This window comes from Bison bison, unplaced genomic scaffold (genome assembly GCF_000754665.1).
Source record: "Bison bison bison isolate TAMUID 2011002044 unplaced genomic scaffold, Bison_UMD1.0 scf7180017864503, whole genome shotgun sequence".
In the NCBI taxonomy this organism is placed as follows: domain Eukaryota; kingdom Metazoa; phylum Chordata; class Mammalia; order Artiodactyla; family Bovidae; genus Bison; species Bison bison.
In genome coordinates this window covers 1,964,363-1,984,969 of record NW_011495061.1, presented here as the reverse complement: position 1 = coordinate 1,984,969, position 20,607 = coordinate 1,964,363, and the positions used below count along the sequence as shown (strand labels likewise).

At 39.1% G+C, this 20,607-nt stretch overlaps 1 protein-coding gene across 3 annotated transcripts in view; it reads right to left on the bottom strand.

Annotated features, from left to right (window-relative positions):
* The window catches only part of LMBR1 (limb development membrane protein 1), a 135,170-nt gene that overhangs the window by 19,712 nt on the left and 94,851 nt on the right, over positions 1–20,607 (bottom strand). Inside the window, exons 10-16 of one of the 3 annotated variants that reach the window (XM_010829259.1) lie at positions 19,112–19,192; positions 16,798–16,874; positions 16,074–16,151; positions 12,932–13,005; positions 12,648–12,738; positions 11,380–11,446; positions 8,506–10,266 (exon numbers count right to left, since the gene is read on the bottom strand). In XM_010829259.1, the coding sequence (XP_010827561.1) occupies positions 10,196–10,266; positions 11,380–11,446; positions 12,648–12,738; positions 12,932–13,005; positions 16,074–16,151; positions 16,798–16,874; positions 19,112–19,192 (539 nt within the window). In that variant the 3' untranslated portion in view covers positions 8,506–10,195. Of the gene's footprint in view, positions 1–8,505; positions 10,267–11,379; positions 11,447–12,647; positions 12,739–12,931; positions 13,006–16,073; positions 16,152–16,797; positions 16,875–19,111; positions 19,193–20,607 lie in introns of those variants that run through there. The other 2 variants (XM_010829257.1, XM_010829258.1) reach the window with 2 other exon arrangements.

The window sequence follows — 20,607 nt, the reverse complement described above, 5'->3', positions numbered from 1 at the left end:
TTTGCCTGTTACTCCAGGTGTTTCCTGACTTCCTACTTTTGCATTCCAGTCCCCTATAATGAAAAGGACATCTTTTTTGGGTGTTACTTCTAGAAGGTCTTGTAGGTCTTCATAGAACCATTCAACTTCAGCTTCTTCAGCATTACTGGTTGGGGCACAGACTTGGATTACTGTGATACTGAATGGTTTGCCTTGGAAATGAACAGAGATCATTCTGTCGTTTTTGAGATTGCATCCAAGTACTGCATTTCAGACTCTTTTGTTGACCATGATAGCTACTCCATTTCTTCTAAGGGATTCTTGCCCATAGTAGTAGATATAATGGTCATCTGAGTTATATTCGCCCATTCCAGTCCATTTGAGTTCACTGATTCCTAAAATATTGATGTTCACTCTTGCCTTCTCCTGTTTGAGCACTTCCAATTTACCTTGACTCATGGACCTGACATTCCAGGTTCCTGTGCAATATTGCTCTTTACAGCATGGACTTCACTCCCATCACCATCATGTCCACAGCTGGGTGTTGTTTTTGCTCTGGCTCTGCCTCTTCATTCTTTCTGAGGTTATTTCTCCTCTCTTGTCCAACAGCGCACCTACCGACCTGGGCAGTTCATCTTTCAGTGCCATATCTTTTTGTCTCATCATCAGCCCACATTAACCCAGATGGTGTAGTACTACTGTAAAGACAAGGACATCAATAGGACACAACTGAGTTCAGAAAGAGACCCACACTCACACATAGATGGACAACTGGTTCCCAACGAAGTTTCAAAAGCAACTGAGTGGAAGAGAATTCTCAAGCTTCAGTAATTGGTTACCATATGCCAAGAAATAAACTTTAATTCATACCTTATACTATATACAGAAATTAACTCAAAATAGGTCACAGACCTAAGTATAAAGCTTCTAGAAGAAAACACAAGAGATAATCTTTGTGACCTTGGTTAGAGGAAGACTTAGTATATATGACACCAAAAGCACAATCCATAAAAGAAAATTTGGTAAATCTGATTTCATCCAATTAAGAACATCTGTACTTTCTAAAATATTGGTAAAAGAATAAAAAGACAAGCCACTGAATGGGGGAAATATTTTCAAATCACATATCTTGATAAAGAACCTTTATCCAGAATATGTAAATAGCACAAAAAACTCAACAATATGAAAATCAACCTAATTTTTAAAACGAGCCAAAGATCTGAATAAATATTTCATCAAAGAAAATATACAGATGACAAATGAGCACATTAGTCATCTGGGAAATTCAAGTTAAGTTCACTACACACCTATTAGAGGGGCTGACCTTAAACTGAGTGACTATACCAAGTATTGGTAAAGGTGTAGAAGAAGTTTTCATGCAGAGTTTTCATGCACTTGTGATGCAGACATAAAAATGGCATGAGCACTTTGAAACAGTTTGGCCATTCCTTTAAAACTGAAGTATACGCCCAGGCATTCCATTTCTATTAACAGTTACTACCCAAGAGAAATGAAAGTCTAAATTCATATAATCAGAGACTTAGATGTGAATGTCCATGGCAGCTTCATTTATAATAGTAGCTAGAAGCTGTAATGGAGAAGGAAATGGCAACCCACTCCAGCGTTCTTGCCTGGAGAATCCCATGGACGGAGAAGCCTGGTAGGCTGCAGTCCATGGGGTTGCACAAGTCGGACACGACTGAAGCGACTTGGCAGAAGCTGTAAACAACTCAAATGTCCTTCAGTGGGTGAGCAGAAAAACAAACTGTGATATATACAAACAATGCAATACTAGAAAAGAGACTATTGACACATATAGCATGGGTTGGTCTTAAACACAATGAGTTAAAGAAACAAAAATAGTTCATAGTAAATGACTTTACTTACAAAAAATTCTAGGAAATGTGAACTACTTTTATTGTCACAGAAAGGTCAGTGGTTGCCTGGGGACACTGGGGTTGGGGAGGTGGGGGATGGTATGAGGAGGAGCTACCCAGGGCCAGAAGGGAGCATCTGCAGGCGACAGACTTGCTCGCTGTCTTGACTGCAGTGACAGATTCACAGTCACACACGTTAAGGCAAAACTTATCAAATTACACACTTAAAATGAGTACAGTTTACAATATGTCATTTTCATTTATTTCAATAAAGCTGTTAAAATGTATTTAACAGGCTTCACACTATATACTCCATACCATGCATGGATATATTAGTGTATGGCTGTGCCAAATAGATTTAATTAGAAATTCTTTATTTCTGTACTTGCTGTTGTGGTATGAGTCACATTTTACAGTATTTTTGAGTTCCTATCATATTCCTAACCCTACACAGTACTGTAAGAGTTACAAGTAGGTATGTATGCCATTTATTCCCTTCATGGATGTCTCTGTACAATTAAGTAAAATGGAAAACTGAAAAGCACATGAGTTCCTTGTTGCGCACACATGACCTAAATGCTACATGCAGACACTGGGTATACCTGACCACGGCTTTCCTTAAGGAGACCACAGTTTTGTGGAGCAAAACGTGAGCAGTCAGAAGACAGTGTGATGAGCGACACGGCAGATATGCAGAGGACTGAGAGAAGTATCCAGAGAAGACGATGGCACCCCACTCCGGTACTCTTGCCTGGAAAATCCCATGGATGGAAGAGCCTGGTAGGCTGCAGTCCATGGGGTCGCTAGGAGTCGGACACGACTGAGCGACTTCACTTTCACTTTTCACTTTCATGCACTGGAGAAGGAAATGGCAACCCACTCCAGTGTTCTTGCCTGGAGAATCCCAGGGACGGGGGAGCCTGGTGGGCTGCCGTCTCTGGGGTCGCACAGAGTCGGACACGACTGAAGCGACTTAGCAGCAGCAGCAGCAGAGAGAAGTATTATGGGAGTATGCAGGAGGGAGCTTAAAGGGGGAGAAATTCAAGGAAAACTTTATCTGTGGAGTTAATGGCTGAGATGACTCTCAAATGACATGTTAGGTTATGCCAGGGAATAGGTGGTGATGAAATTATTCACCACAGACAAAGTAACACACTCAACGACCTCATGGACAGAGCTGTATTCGATTCTTACCCCAGCACATCAGAAGAGCGCCCCTGTCACAACCTGAACCAGGGCTGCAGCACTGAGTGGGACACACAGGTGGGCATAAACGCCGTGCTGTGCCAGCGCACAGAGGCTGGACGTTAATCTAACGGCACACGTCTCGGAAGCACTGGGAGTAGGAACACATTGTCACTGCAGGAGAAAGAGGGGAGCTGGGCTATCCATCAGAGCATGAGTAAACGTTGGTGGGGGAGAGGGGTGGAGGATGTGCTCGCCAGTAAGATGAACCCAAACAGACCCAAACCAAGCCACGTTATTATTAAAATGTCAAACATTAAAGAAAGACTCTTAAAAGCAGCAAGAGAAAGACAACTAATCACATTCAAGGGAACCCCCACAGTTCAGCTGGTTTTTCAGTATGACCTTTACAGGCCAGAAGGGACTGGTATAATATATGAAAGTACTGAAGGGAAAAGACAAAACCGAGAATACTCTAACCAGCAAGATTATTAGAACTGAAGAAGAAATAATTTCCCAGATAAGCAAAAGCTAAGAAAGTTGGTTCATCACCACTAAACTGGCTTAACAAGGTACTTCATTACAGGGAAAAGAAAACGCCATAACTCGAAACAAGAAAATTATAAAAGAAAAAAAAAATCTCACCAGTAAAGGCAAGCATAAAGGTAATGGCTCAGTGACCTGTAAAGCCAGCAGGCATGCACGCAGTCATCTGACTCCTTGCGACCCCTGGACTGCAGCCCACCAGACTCCTCTATGCATAGAATCTTCCAGGCAAGATACTAGAGTGGGTCGCCATTTCCTCCTCCAGGAGATCTCCCCAACCCAGGGGTCGAACCCACATTTCCTGCATCTCCTGCACTGGCAAGCAGATTCCTTACCACTGAGCCACCTGGGAAGCTCCAGTAAAGCTAGCATAAAGGTTAAAAAACAAAAGTAGTGAAAAACATCCATATCTAAAACAATAGTCAAGTGACACACAAAATAAAAAGATATAAAATGTGATGCCAAAAACATAAAGTGTGAGGAAGAAGAGGGTAAGATGCAGTGCTTTTACAAACTGCTCAAATTGATGCAACCATCAACTTAAAATGGACTGCTCTACACAGAGGAGGTTGTTATGCATGAATATCATATTAGCCTCAAACATAAAAACAGTAAAAACACATGAAAACTAAACAGAAGGAAATACAAATATAACATTAAACGAAGTCATCAAATCACAAGGGAGGGGAAGAAATGAAGAAACAAAGAACTACCCAAAAACCTTAAAAACAATTAACAAACTGGTAATAAATAAGTACCCATAAATAATTATTTTAAAACAGATAAATGAACTAAATGCTCTAATCAAAAGGCATACGGTGGCTAAAAGAATTACAAGACCCATTTATACGCTACTCACTAGAGACTTACTTCAGATCTAAAGGCACACACAGACTGAAAGAAAGGAGGTGGAAAACAGTATTTCATGCAAACAGAAAAGAAAAGAAGGCTAGAGTAGCAAAACACTAATTCAAGATACACATGCACCTCGATGTTCACTCAGCATTGTTTACAACAGCCAAGATATGGAAGTAACCCAAGTGTGCACTGACAGAGGAGCGGATAAAGGGCATGTAAGACACACAATACATACACAGTTACATGCACACAAGGCAGCATTAGTCAGCCATTAAAACCCTGAAATCTTGCCACTTGCAACACATGGACGCATCGAGAGGTATCATGAAACAAGCCAGACAGAGAAACACAAACACCATATGATCTTACTTATATGTGGAAACTAAAAAACAAACCAAAATGAAAACAGGCTCACAGATACAGAGGACAAACAGGTTGAGGGGAGGCAAGTGGGAGGGTGGGTGAAAGATGTAAGGGGGATAAGAGGTACAAACCTCCAGTTATTAAATAAATAAGCCACAGGGACTTAATATACAGCATGGAGAATATGGTCAGTAACACTGTAATAACTCTGTATGACAGATGCTCACCCTAAGCTTATGGTGGGGATCAATGCATAATGTACACAAGCATCAAATCACTGTGCTGAACATCTGAAGCTAATACTGTATGTCAGCTAGGCTAAAAAAAAAACAACAAATAAAAATTTAAGAAAAAAACTTACCCTTGGGATAAGATTACAAGTCAAGCCAGAGAACAAGTATTGGCCACCATCTCGATCTAACCGAAAAACATTTCTATCACTACCCCAGCCCTCTCCACTGCCCCCTCACCTCTGGCCACCGCTAACCACTCTCGTCTCTACGGATTTTCCTGTTCTGGACGCCCCATGCGAGAGGAGCCACAGACTATGGAGCCTTTTGTGCCTGGCTTACTTCACTCTGCACAGTGTATTCTAGGTTCAAACACACTGGAGTATGTGTCCAATGCTTCACTCCTTTTTCTCTTTTTAAAACAAGTGTAACACAAGGCTGAAGCAAGAATCCGATACACCTTTCACACGTGACAGAGGATCTGACCTGTCTTTACAGAATGAGAAGACTTGGAGAGGTAGAGCAAAGCTGGGGAGGGTTGTGGGAACAATGTGAGCCAGTGTGGGCTTGGAGATGGGAAAGTGTGCTTGTAAATATCAAATCAATTTTGGTCATCACTGTTTATATGCTACAAATACATTTTGTCCTAATGTGAAGGCAATTTAACTTACTAGTCCAGAGGAACTAATGTATATGAATTTTAATACAAACTAAAGTTAAATGAAAGGGAACTATAATCATAGTCCAAGAACAAACCTAAAGTACTAATTTTAAAACAAGTGAACGTTTAAGATCTCCAATAGAGATCCACTCACTCTCTTCCTAGAGAAACTCTCCCGAGATGGGGGGCCTCCAGAGTAGCTCTCAATGTCATGGCCTCATCTGAAAAACTAAACACTTCCCTGGTGCTTTTAGGGCTTCCCAGGTGGCTCAGTTGTAAGGCATCTGCTTGCAATGCAGGAGATGTGGGTTTAATCCCTGGGTTGGGAAGACCCTTTGGAGAAGGAAATATCAACCCAGTCCAATATTCTTGCCTGGAGAACCCCATGGACAGAGGAGCCCACTCGGCTACAGTCCACGGGGTCGCAAAGAGTCAGACACACCAGTGAATGGCTAACACTAGTGCTTTTGCTCAGCCGTACTTCCTACTCTCCTCTCCTCAGAGGAAAGAACATGTGTTTAAAACCCAGCTCATGAGCAATCCTTCACAACGAAATATTAAACTAAAACCATACACTCAACCCTCTGCTTTGATTACCTGACAAACAAATCTGATTCTTTTCACTTTTCTTTTATTAAAGGAAATGGAAAGGCAGAGTGAATGTGAGAAAAATTTTTTTCTCTGGTTGTGCTGTGTGACATGTGGGATCTCAGTTCCCTGACCAGGGATCAAACCCATGCCCCCTGAATGGAAGTGCAGAGTCTTCACCACTGGACCCCCGGGGAAGCCCCATGTGAGAGAGAGTAACAAGATGAAAACAGCAGGGCCCTTAGGTGTTGGTACCAGACATGGAGGTTCCTAACGCAACTCCCAACTCTCTGGTTTGGTGCACGGTATAGAAAGTGCCTGAGGACTAAAAGGGAAGGACAAGGGAGGGCAGAAAGAGCAGGAGGGAGTGAGGGCAGGAGGGAAGGAGTGGGGAGGACAGACGCACACACACGCACGAATGGGTCCTGCTGTCGGAACGGCCCATGTGAGGAGCTGCGGGACGCCACGTGGAGAACAGGGCCGCGGCCGCTGCCCCAGCTCAGGGAGGGCGGTGGGGGCAAGTGCGTGGGTGAGGCTGACGAGCAATGAGAGACAGTCGAAGGACGGCCGGAGAAGGAGAAGGAGAAAAAGTGAGTGGTGCCCAGAAATGAAGACAGAGGAGATCTGAGAAGAGGGCTTACAAAGCGCAAGTGCGGCAGAACAATTAAGACAACAGCAAAACCCACACAACTGGGCGACTCGGAAGCCAGAGGTGATCTGAGCAGGAAGAGGTAAGTATTCTAGTTTGAAATTCATTTTCAGCTGACTGAATTCTGGTACAAGAAATGAGTTCGAAACCTCTTCTAACTCCTACTGGGTGGACACTGAAGTTAGGAGTCACATAAAGTAATACCCAGGTGAGAGTTTTCAATTTTCTACATAGTGCTGTGTCTGTGTGTGTGTGTGTACCCAGAAAAAGATTTTAAATAACTATACACATTAAACTGGTTCTTGGAAACTCTGAAGAGGGGACTGGGATTAAAAGTGGTGGTCATAAGGAATTCAAGCCTGAGATCTAATTTTTAATATCCTTTATAAGTAGAATTTGCTCATGTACATACTTATTAAAAACTAATTTTAAAATAGAACTTCCTACAAAGGAGGAGATAGCCTGTTCCTCGGTCTCAGAGTTGGCCATGCACACGTGTGCTCTTAAGTATTCTCAGTCAGGGTGGGAGGGTCTTGGTTCTCAATGCAAACTATAACCTTACTGTGGTTTACATTTAAAAAACTACATCTTATATCTTCCAACTGAATAATCCTAACTGAAATTATCTTCATATGAAAAAATATTTTATATCAAATTAAAATTCAAGGGATTTGAATGTATGTCAACAGCCGGCTAAATTCTTTAGAATGTGTGGCCAATACAACCTTCTCTCAGGCAGGAGGGACTCTGAAATAAGAGCAGCATCAGAAGGACGCGACATGTGGACCCCGGGAACGTGAATGCTGAGGAGTGAGCAGTGGTGACTCTCTGAATTCTTTCAGACATTTGACACAGAATGCTCTCTCTTTACTATTAAAAATCCTAACTAGATACACAAATTTATTGTTCAGTTATAAGACCATTAGTAATCAATCAAAAGTTAGTCACACCACTCATTTATTACTCTCTTCGATATAACAGAATATAATGAAGTCACATAGAATTTTTTGCTAAGAAATTTTCAATACAGGGCTTAAGAGTTACTTTTACATGAAAGTCATAACTAGGAATATATATCATGATTTATACTTTTGAGTTCTCATTTGTCATGTCTAAGGATCATTTCTTTCTGATTCACACTGGGGAGGGAAAGCTTGGGGTAAAGATTAGTAGTACATTCACAAAACCCAAATAAGGACCTCTCCCTCGAAGGACCAGTGTCTAAACATGCTCCCTCCATCAAGGAACAAAAGAGAATAATCCACTTCATCTCCTGCGAGATGATGAGCTAGAGGGGACCCAGATGAGAAATAATACATGGAAACACCAAAAACAGATTCCAGCTGACTTGGAAGAATAAGTCGAGGTTTTTTGTTTTAATAGAGTAAGCATCCATATAAATTTAAATATAAAAATATATGTCTGCACTTGGGCCTTGAATAACTTAAAATTTACAGAAAAAATTTTGAGATGAAACCATAACTATAAAAATAATTTCATAATAGAAATTAGTAACAGTATTTCAAAGTCTATTGGTTGTATCTGAGAAAACTTTTCCTGTTAAGAGATTTCAAATAAAGAATAAGGTAAAAACTGTCAATCCCTCAGTTGTTTCTTGATTAAGAATAACAAAGAACATGTCCGCAATCTCACAAAATTTATTCTCAAATTCACGGCTGCCTTTAAAACATATTACAGAAAATCTGGACATCTATAGGTAATTTACTAGATTTGAGCCTCTTCTATTTTCACTTTGTTAGTCAACCATCTCCTCTAATCATCTTGAGAGTTCATTATATCAAAGAGTAAACTGATTACTAAAAATATGGACATCATAGCCTCAAAAACATTGGATTCTTTAAAAACTGCACACTATATATAGGCAACAAAACAACACTTTAGAAATCATATCCCCTGGTATGGCATCACTTTTAAAAGGTTTTAAAGAGTTCGAATAAAAAATCTCAAGCACAGATCCTTCATGTTTCCCATGGACAAAATGCTATTCTTTCTATTAATTTCATTTGGCTAAGAATACATGGCCAAAATGCTCCTCGCAACCTAATGCTTTGTGGTTAAGTGATATACTTCTAAAATCTACTCAGTGGCAATTTTTAAAATTAGTACAAAATCTTCTCTATTTAAAGATAGGAAGCTATTTCAGAGGAATTCTGTAATAAGTCTGTCATATCACACCAGGCATTCAACTCTAAAGCTATATTTTACACTTATGGCACAGCAATAGCAATTGGCAAATTACACTGTTTAAAAAATATTTTCATTTTTGAAGCAAAAATATCATCAAATGAATTATTTATACAGGATTTAAAATATTTCTAATTTTCAGTTAAAGTTCTCATTACTAAAAATTATTAAAATAAGAGAAAAACTGCACTTATACAGGTAAATGATAATTTCCCTTGTTCCTTGGTTTCTTATTTAACTGAGAATGCTGGTTGAATTCACAGAAGCAAATGAGAGCACCCTAAGGTCAGGACTCCCTTGTGAGAGGCAATGAGAAAGAGCGAAAACTTTCACAGCTTGGAATTCGGTTGTTAAATACATCCTCTATTCTAGTCTTATAAGCTTTTCAGCTAGTAAATCAAAATCCCGTTATACACTAGGATAATATTCATGACAATTCTCTATATTTTATCTTCTTAAAATCAAAGACTCAATTCTAAAGGGTTAATAGAGGAACGACAAAGTAACTCTCTAGTTTGCATTTCCCATAATACTAAAATAAAGCTTTTTCTTTTAGTCTAGAAATGTGCTTTTTTAATACTGTGAAAAGCCTCTATGAATCTGTTTAACGTATTTATTTCTTTTCATCTATTCAGTGCCACTGGGCATAACATGTAACTCAGTGTGTGTTGATATTTTGCAAAGCACCACATGACTCACTGTACCTAATACACTCCATTAATCCTGTTTGGACAGCTGGGGCCAGGCGTTTGTTAGCTGCATTTTAATTGTCCCATCTTTCTTTTTCTTCTTTTTATTTATCTCTATGGCAAACTACTCAGGAATTTAATGTGTTGATCTTCAAAAAGCACATTTTGCCATTAATTTGTTTTCTTTGTATTAAAATGGTACTCAGCGTGTAATTTTATTCCATAAAATCAGTATATGTTACTATTAACAATTAATCTTAAATAACAGTGCGCAGTGAACTTCATACATGATAAAATGGTAGGTTGGCTGCATCACAGAAATTGTTGGACTTCCATAATACAAATGACAACAGCTACAAACCAACTTACAAAAATGTATTTTTCGGCATTTTCAAGATGAGCACACCATAAGCAGATGTCAAAACAATAACAAGTCCTATAATGCAACACAAAGGAAATAAGACCTCTTAAGTAAATGAGCTTTGTGTTAGTCTGTGGAAAGGCAGTCCCTTTTACACTTACACTTAGATTTCACTTTTTACTAAAATATGGAATTCTCTGTAAGAATTATGAAGATCACTATGATGCTTATACTTTCTTGGCACAGCCTGCATCCCTGAGAGCTATGAGTTTTAAATAAATAATGGAGGCAACATAAGAGCTAAAACAAAAGCAATTCAAAGTTACTTGCAATTTTTGTCATTAGCTAGTTGTTAAGGTTGAATAATGGGATTTTAAAAAATAATTTGTGAACGCTCAAGTCAAAATCTGAGACTAGAAAATGGAACAGAACTGCCTAGTGGAAACTTTCGTCTGAAACAATATTTAGCCAATAACTGAGAATACAGTCTGCTACAGTGTTTTACAAAAGATATGAACATCAAATGAAGATTTATTCAACTGTTTCAATGACAAAGTGGAAATGTTTTACTTTTAAAAGACGACCAAAATATTCTTGTACATCGAAAAATTAAGAAAACTATATGAATGGCAGGCAAGTAAAAACTAAGGAGCTAAAGTACACCCTTTAAGTCAGTGTGGGTATGTCAGTGCTCTCAAAGCTCTCACTGCTTTCAAGACTATGCCCTGGACATAAAAGCAGCTTAAAGTACGTTTTACAGATTATCAATTTTTTAAACCACATACTAAATTATACGTTTTTAAAAACATTTCATGTAGGAAAAAATTAGTTTAATATTTTCTAGACATTAAACATTGTTTTATTTAAAACAAAAACAAAAACTTCACAGTTCCTCACTAGAGGACTCAAAAGCTTAACCAGTCAGTGAAAAAAAATAAAGACTACTGTTTGGAAAGGAATATTTCTAAGCATTTGAAAAAAATCAATGATCTTTATTTGATAAAAGTGCTTGTTTTGGTACAGCCCTATATACAAATAAATTATAGAAGTAAAGGTATAAAATAACGTGGGAAGAAATAATTTATTTCAAAGAGTGATCTTTTGGGAAAAGTTTAGAAGTTTAGGAAGTTTAGAAAAGACACTTGAAAAGGTACAGACTTTACGTGAAAAGTTCTCATTTAAACTTACCCAGTGTTCTTGACATCACAGGCAGCGCGGAGCTCAAAACCAAGATTGACACACAATTCCCAATGATCTGTTATGAGAAATCAGGAAGGATATTGGGCAGCCACACAGTACACGCTTAAGTAAAATCCACTCACATACTGGCAAGTTACTGTACGTTCTAGTTACCTACAGTACTTTGCTAACTTCTTAATGATACTATTCAATACAGAAAACAAAGAGAACCAGAAAGGTTTTCTACAGACATTTAAAGTTCTATTGGTAAGTTCTAGAAGGTATTTATGGTACCTGACACAAAGAGAAAATTGCATTTTACATTAATGACAGAGGCTGATTTCAAAAGGATTCACCTAACAGGTTAAAAAAGAATTAATACTTCAATACTTATGACTCTGTTTTTAAAGCCAAGACTACAGCCCAGATATACAATATCTACTTCTAATGTAAACTAAGAAGTAAAGCCAAAATCCAGAAATCTAAAACACCTAAACTCTAGCAATTCTATTTCAATATACCCTATGCTTATTCTTTCATTAAATAAAAGATGCCAGAAGCACAGATTAGCACTCACGTTTACTTATGCTAAATATCTCAAGAAGCTATAACATTTTAAATAGACAGAAAAAGATATGTAAAAATAACACCTTCCCTTTAGATATGCTGAAAATAAGGAAAATGTCATAAAAAAAAAAAAAAGAAGCCAGCCGCTCCTGTGATTCTTCATTGTCAGCCTGTGGGAATATTTTACAAATGCAGTCTCTATATAAGATAACAGCCTTTGTTACTCAGAAGCCAATGACATATTGTAGAAAGTCAAATTAGCCTCAGACTACAAAATGTTTCTGAATAGAACTCTTCCGTCTTGCTTTAATTATTCAAATTTGAAATACTTTGTCTCTACTACTTGTAGCAACTAAGTTCTTCAGATTTCAAACAAGCTCCCTGAAGTACAGTCAGCACAATCAAAGTTACTCATTAGCAATACGTTTTCTTTGCAGGAAAAAAGGGTCCTTTCAGGAGCCTTCTATAGCTGGTTAACAAGCTCTGCGGTTCTCCGCATTTACAAGTGAATGGACACCATCCAAATTAAACAGAGCACATCCTTTTCCCACTCATTTCGCATTTTGAAAATCTTCCAGTGTGTGTTTACGCAACTCACAAACAAATACCTAGAACCGCAAGGAACCATTCAGGGCGACCACTAAAAAACAGTCCACTTGTCCTGGAAGGCAAAGAGGGGCACAGCCACCTAAGACTTAAAAGGACCTTACCTTTGTCATGGTTGTGTCGTCCTTCTTGGGAATGAAATTTCCAAAAACTCGGAGGCTGTAGAAACCGACGACAGAGGACACCATGAGATAGCTGTGAGAATCAAGGAAAAAACTCCGAAGAATGTTTCCTCAAGTCCTCAACAGGCCCAGAGGAAAACAGAACAAAATGCCACTCGGAGTGCTTGAGGAAGACTGACTTGTGTTTCTTGCAGGAAAGTGTCTTAGTAAATTACCACTCCCAGAAAACTTGTTAACAGACAGAACTTCAGTTAAAGAAAGGATACAAAATCAAAATGATTTCAAGTGCAGCTCCCACAAAACCAAAAGCAGAAAGAGAAGCATTTCCTATTCCAGGCCCCTGGGGGGGAAAAAAACACTTTTCAGAATTCAGTGATACTATTACATTTGGTTTCCCTAAAATTGCTGTTTCATAAATATAGGACAGTTGAAATTAGAAATGTTTAATACCCTGGAATAACATCTAGGCTTTCAAAGGAGAATAAAACACGGGATGAGGCTGAACTCACCAGCGAAACCAGCCACATGGTAACACTCAACAAGCTCAAACGTTTCTGTTTCGTCTCAGATACAATTTAAGTCACTTATCAAATGACATGATGTGTGTGTGCGCGCGCGCGTGCGTGCGTGTCTGTGCACGCACGTTTAGTGGTGTCCAACTCTTTGTGACCCCATGGAATTTCCTAGATGAGAATACATCTGGAGTGGACTGCCATTTCCTCCTCCCGGGGATCCTGCTGAACCAGGGATTCAACCCTTGTCTCCTGAGTCTCCTGCACTGGCAGTTAGATTCTTTATCTGCGTTTATCGTTAAATCCTAAAATACTCTTGGGGAAAAAAAATCTTTAAATATAATAGTACAGTAAGAATAGAACATTAATTGTCTGAACCTGGAGGCAACATATAAAAAGTATACAACTAAAGTCCGTCAGGAGTAAGCTGAGGACGGAAGACAGGGAATGCTCGCATCCCGTTACTGCTCGTCAAAGTTTCATCCCCTAAGGAGTTCAGGGATTTAATCAGCACAGATCTTTCAAATGCAATGCTGCACCTTGTTTCCTAAACATTATATCTATTCTCAAAACCTACCTTTATCTGGAACTTAACAAAACAAGCAAGAAAAGCAGTATTTATTAAAAGGCCAGAAAGGCAAAAACTCATTTCCTACTGAAGTAGGGACAATTTTTTCTAAGCTTACTAATTAAAGCAACTCTCTGAATACGAACTATTATTCTGGTATCAGCTTCAATGACATGTAACAGATACACCAGGATAATTAGGAATATAAAGTCAGCCTAATGAAAAAAACAAAAAACAATCAATAACATTATACATATTATTTATACAACCTAATTTGTACAGGCATACAGAAGTTAGAATACTCACTGAAATTTCATATATAAATAAGGTAAGGGACAAAGAATTTGTCAATTTTTGTCAATCTTTTGAAGAAAAATAAATAATGCTAATAGAAATCTTATTAACTCGGATGGAAAACACCTTGGAAACATTCTCTGTCTCAAGAGAAGGCCTACGGGCAGGAGTAAGACGCTCGGATTTTATTACACAATCATAAACAGAGCCCACCACGTGTCTGTCCCTGTCCACCACGCGGGAAGGGAACGGTACACAAGTGTGTCGCGGGGCTTGGGCCTTCCCAGTGTACACTACATGCAACTGGGTTAAAAAGCAGACAGAGGTCAGCACGGTAGAGGACTCCCTGCTCCGTCACCGGACCTGTGTCTAAACAGTGACGAGGACGAGGCTGTGGGTGGAAGAGGGCTGCTCCCTGTTGCTGTCGGTTAGTGGATCAGGAACCTGGAGCAAGCTGGGAGGCTCCAGCAGTGAGAGGTGATCAGGTGCTGAAGGCACTGGGGCAGGGAGTTAAACTGAAAATACTGCCCAAAGAATTCACTTCTGTATCCTGGACTGAAGGGAAGGAATTAAGATAAATACTGGCTTTCTTCTGTGAGACAAAAAGTGGATCATGTGGTGCAGAGAGAAGAGGCGTGTAGGGAAGCAAAGTCTGCTACCGCAAAAGGCATCTCTCTGGCATGAGGGTCACTTCAGGCTGATTGTTTTTAAGAAACAGAAGACAGCCAGCCTTCCACTTTAGCCCGCCTCCGCTTCACCCCGTAACTGCCTGGAAGAGTGTGGACAGAGGCCCTGGTCCACGACGACCACTGTCGCCAGGCCCTCCAGGGTCAGGGCTGCGTGTGGTCCCAGGAACCTGGCAGGACCTAGAGACCAAAGTCTGTTCTGGGTCCCAACTGTTTACCAAACGGCTGCTTCTCCATCTCCAGGAGAACTGCCTTTATTCCCCGCAAAGTCACAAGCCCTACCCTCTTCTTCTCTAAGATGCAATATAAGCCTCAGTTACCCAGCTTGTCCTGGGGTCTCGTTATTCTTACAGCGCTCCCTTATACACATAATTGAAAGTTTTCTTCTGTTAATCTGTCTCATTTCAATTTAATTCTTAGACCAGAAGATCCTAGAAAGAGTTAAGGAAATTTTTTTTCCCCCCCAAAGAATGAAAAGTCTGGAAAAGTTTTGAAGTCATTTCTACGGGGAAATGGCAAAGGTGCTAACTTCAAAAAGGTTAATAAAATGTCAAAACGTAAAGGCTACTTTAAGTATCCAAAGGTTAATAAAGACACCTAGAAAAAGAAAGGCTTATATGAGTATTTAGTGGAAATTACTTTCCATATGGAAAATATATATAAACAGACTAACTTCTGGAATTTAATAAAATCATTAATTTTTTTAAAAGAGAAAAAATTAATAAGTCAATTTGTGAAAAGATGTACATCTGACTCCCTCCAACAACTGAACATTTTGATTCAAGTTCACACAATGTCTAACTCTTCTGAAGCATGAGTCCTTACAACCATATTTGGATCTTTTGCAAACTTCAGTCGCTCAGTCGTGTCTGAGTCTTTGCAACCCCGTGGACTGCAGCACGCGAGGCTTCCCTGTCCATTGCCGACTCCCAGCGCTTACTCAAACTCTTGTCCATAGACTCGACGATGCCATCCAATCATCTCAACATAAACTCTTTATATTTCACTATTTCACAGAATATACATTTTCTTAAAGGATCACAAATATGAATTTCAGTAAAACAAAGATAAACTCTAATACAAAGTATAAAAGGAAACTCTGACACTTGATACAAGGCCCAGACAATCTAAAATAAGAAATTAGAAACAAAAAACATAGTTTATAAACACTGTTTACGAAAGCTCTTGCATAAAGAAGTTCACACAGCTTGAAGTATATATATACATAAAGGCGGACACTTCCATCTACCTATCTGAAGCGCTCGGGGCAGACACAGAAGACTTTAGCAACAGAAAGACACAGAAGACTTTAGCAACAAAAAGAAAGGCAGCAAGCGTTTTACTTTACCCTTGTTCCCTTTGGCATTGCTGTTTCATCAACCAACAGGCAAAGAATATTACAAGCCACCAAGAGGACAGAGATGGACTGCAACAGAAAAAGTAAACCATCAGTTCTGAATTTCAAAGACATTTTGCCAATATACATATATTAAAATCTCAGTAACCAACCAAATGTATGCTTTAGAATAGAGGAAAAGCAGTAAAGACCAAAATTCTACATATAAACCTGAAATAATGAGACCATAAAAATTTCAGAATAAATTCTCAAAAATTCTGCAAAGTACTGTAATCTCAAAGCTTAAGACAAAAGCTAGTAACATAGGTCCATTTATTAACCAATTTCACCAACTAGAAACCCCCAACTGCACATACTTAACAGATGGTTAAAATGTTATCAGAACTAATGCAATAATTTTCATACCCTATCACAGAGTTTGAGCCGGGTATCAGCAACACCATGTCTCTTCTTAATTTTCAATTGAAACAAAAGAATGAATTTCCTGCTTTTGTGAGGAAACAGATAATCTTGAGAACTTTTTAAAAATTCCCCTTAATTTTAATTCTTGCTCTATTGAATTTTTACCAAAAAAAAAAAAAAGCATACATGGATTTTAAGCCTGTTGACAGAAAACCAGTTTACCTGAAAACATTTAGCTAAGGGAATTGCCATACACAAATGCTAAAGTAAATAGAAAATAATTTGCTTTATTTAACAGCAAATAAATCCTTACTGTCTCAATGAGGAGAAGAACCATAACAGCAGGATACACCAAGTTTCTTTCCCATGCTGAAGCCTTTTTGCGCCTCTCTATTAGAAGAAAAAACAAAATATAATGAATGTTTCAGCAATTTCTAAAAATTCTCTCCAGATTTACATTTTCATTCCCTACTGCTACAACCAGTATGTATTATTTTTACATAAATATTTTCCTAAAGCCATAAATTGTTTTTAATTTTCCTACACAAACTAATTTTAAAATCAGTTTGCTACATTAAATACAGCTCAATCCTATGATGCTCGAATCTTAACACTGCTAAGTGAAGTGAAAGTTGCTCAGTCATGTCTGACTCTTTACAACTCCATGGACTGCAGCCTGCCAGGCTCCTCTGTCCATGGAATTCTCCAGGCCAGAATACCAGAGCGGGTTACCGTTCCCTTCTCTAGAGGGATCTTCCCAACCCAGGGATCAAACCCAGGTTTCCCGCATGGCAGGCAGATTCTTTACTGTCTGAGCCACCAGGGAATGCTGCAAAGACATTTCAATTATTAATGAAATACATTGTGGATATACAGCTTACTCCTGAAAATACAGTTATCTCTGTATTTTTTTTAATTTACATATTTACATTCTGATAGTTTGACACACTGGCAGAAATCTGGAGTACCGGGTAACATGGGTAAGAATCCCCTCTAATCCCGAACCTGAAGATAAACACTCCCGGTTTTCTACAGGCTGGAAGCAAAACTCTACTTCTAGTACCTACGTCTACTTTGTCTCACCCCAATCCTTATGCCACAACTGGAAAAGCTGGATCACATTTAATTTTTTAAAAAGCAGTGTGTGTGAAGATATCAGAGAGCTGCCATGATGACGGAAGCTGAGGGCCATTCTCTGCCAGGTGAGCTGACGGGGCCTCAGTGTGCACCATGCTCCCGCACACAGCGCTTTCCAAACAGACCCACAAGGCTGGGGAATGACACAGACGCTGAGGGCAGAAGAGAACGATGCTGGAGCAAAGCTTCCAGCACGCACAACAGAGCCAGCGAGACACAAGCAGGGCTTGGAGCTACCAAGGCAGCCAGAATTTGAGAGGCTGTGCTCACAGGGAAAGGAGAGAGCAAAAACACTCAGCTGCTTTCCCCTTCAAGGCATCAGTGGCTCAGAGGCTCAGAAGAGGAACCAAAAGGGGCAGAAGGAGGCAGAGAAGCTGAGCACTGCTTCTGTCAGGCTTACACTGCATGAAGAAGATGGGGTCAGAGTCAACAACAGAGCAAGCAGGCTTTTAGCTGGACCAAAGACAAGCTGTACCCAAGGAGGAAGGACAAATCGGAAACAGACGAGCCCTCACGAAGACCGAAACCCAGTCTCAAATGACTTTAAGCCCAGACAGACTAGACTGACCTGTCCATACTCTAACTGCCCCTACTCTAACTCTAACCAGAAGTGAAAGTAAATCCTCTCAATGAGAACAAAGCATCATGCAGAGTCGTTACAGTTTTGTATGAGAAATGTTACCAGGAGGTAGGACAGAGAAAAAGAAGACAACAGAAGCAGACTTTCAGCAGATCCTGATACGGGACATAAAAGAAAACAACTTTACAGCAACTGTTAATAACTGATATGCTTAGTATAAGCAACAAAATGGAAAATGTCACAACTTGAATCAAGAAACATAACCAAATGGAAATTCTAGAGCTGAGAAACACTGTGACTGAAGTTCAGGGTCAACAGATAGTTCTGACAACAGTTGTATCGTGGCTGAAGACAGATCAGTAGAAAACATCAGACCAAAGCACATAAATTAAAAAGGAGAGAAAACAGAAAAATTTAAGAATGAAAACGTCCAGCATATTGTAACTGAAGTCTGAGGATGTAAAAGAAAAGGAACAGCTGCGGTATCTGATGAGACAATGACCAACTGCCCAAGGGGATGGAAGACATTAAGCCACATACTCGTGAAATGCCCCAGATCTCAAGAAGGACAAATACAAAGAAAAGAAGGAACTGAAAGATAAGAATCACAGAAGATTACTTATCAGAAATAATACAAGTGAAAGACAGTGGGGTGATATATTTGAGCATCATCACCTATGAAAACTCATTTTGTACACATACAAAACAGCTACTAAAAAAGTGAATAAATCCATGTTCATCCTTCCTCCAAACTAAAACACATTCTTTATTAATGGTTCTAGGCAGACTGAAAGCTTGTAACACAGAGATTTCATAATTTTTACAAGTATTACAGACTGCAGTAAAGTCTTTAATAAGAAACAAAGTCCAATACATAAGTCGAGGAAAAAAGGAAAAAAATGTACAATACCTAATTTTTTCTTCAGAATCTTTACATTTTCAAGTTCTTGCTCCAACTCTGTTACATTATATTCCACTGATGAAGAGAGTCCTAGTGAAAGCAAGCACATTTTAGAAGTGGAACGGCAAAAAAAAAAAAAAAAGAAGTGGAACAGCAGAGCCCAGAACAGGCAGCCTTCATACTTAATGAAAATACAAAAAACACACTGCCAATCCTGATTACTGATAATGAAAACAAAGGCTGCTGTGATTCACAGAAACATACATCCACTTCTGTACCCCGAAAAACTTCCAAGTGCTTGCTGATTAAACACTACATGATTCCTAGAAAAAGTCTTCTCTGGTAAAATTCTTATTTGATCTATTATTAATTTTTTAATTAATTACAAAAGTATCACGTGCTTGTAATAAAAAGTGAAAGATCAAAATTGCCTCCTCCTCATCCCACCTCCCAAACGGGACAATTTGCCAGCAGCTTGGGTGAGGCTTTCTCCATCTGCAAGTACATACTCACAGATACATATTTCATCATATTCACAGTCTTCACTATATATGTTATAAGAATAGGGAAAATCAGACATTATTTCACCACGTGCTTTCCTAGTTAATGATATGTCCATGCTGACAAACAGCCCCAACTTAACAGCAGAATAAATATTTGGGTATGGACATACGTCAATTTTATCCAGAATTATTCTATTTATGAATATTCAGGTTTTCCTCAATTTTTTTGCCACTATGAACATTCTTCTAGGCACATACAGCACATTCTGGTTTTATTATTTCTGTAGGACAGATTCTCAAAATTTAGACTGCAGAGTCAAACAATATGAGCATTTACAGTTTTAAAAGATATTTAAAGGTTACTTCCCCCTCAAATGTTGTGATTTATATTTCTAGCAACACTTCATCGTAACACATCTGATATCAAATGATTTCGCCCAACTGTAGGCTAACGTAAGTGTGCTAAGCACAGTGCTCTGAGCACCCGTTTGAGGTAGGCCAGGCTAAACTCTGTTTGGTAGGTTAGGTATTTTCAACTTATGATGGGTTTATCAGGAGGTAACCCATCTTAAGTTAAGAAGATCTGTGTTTTCCAGTCTTCCCAGCAGTGGATATTGTAACTCCTGAAGTTATGCCGGTATGAAGGGTAAATGACATTTCCCGTTGTTACTTTAACACGCATGCCCTATTTATATTTTCTGTTTCTCCAATAATTCCATGCGTGTGTGCTCAGGCACCTAGTCATGTCCAACTCTTTGCAACCTTATGGACTGCAGTCCGCCAGGCTTCTCTGTCCATGGGATTATCCCTCCAAGAATACTGGAGTAGGTTGCCATTTCCTTCTCCAGGGGATCTTCCCAATCCAGGTATTGCACCCACATCTCCTGCGTTGGCAGGTAGATTGTTTATCACTGAGACACTCAGGAAGCTCATTTCTATTTTATTTACTAAATTCTGAAATGAGCAAACTAACAACCCCCCACTACAACTGTACTTTGATTG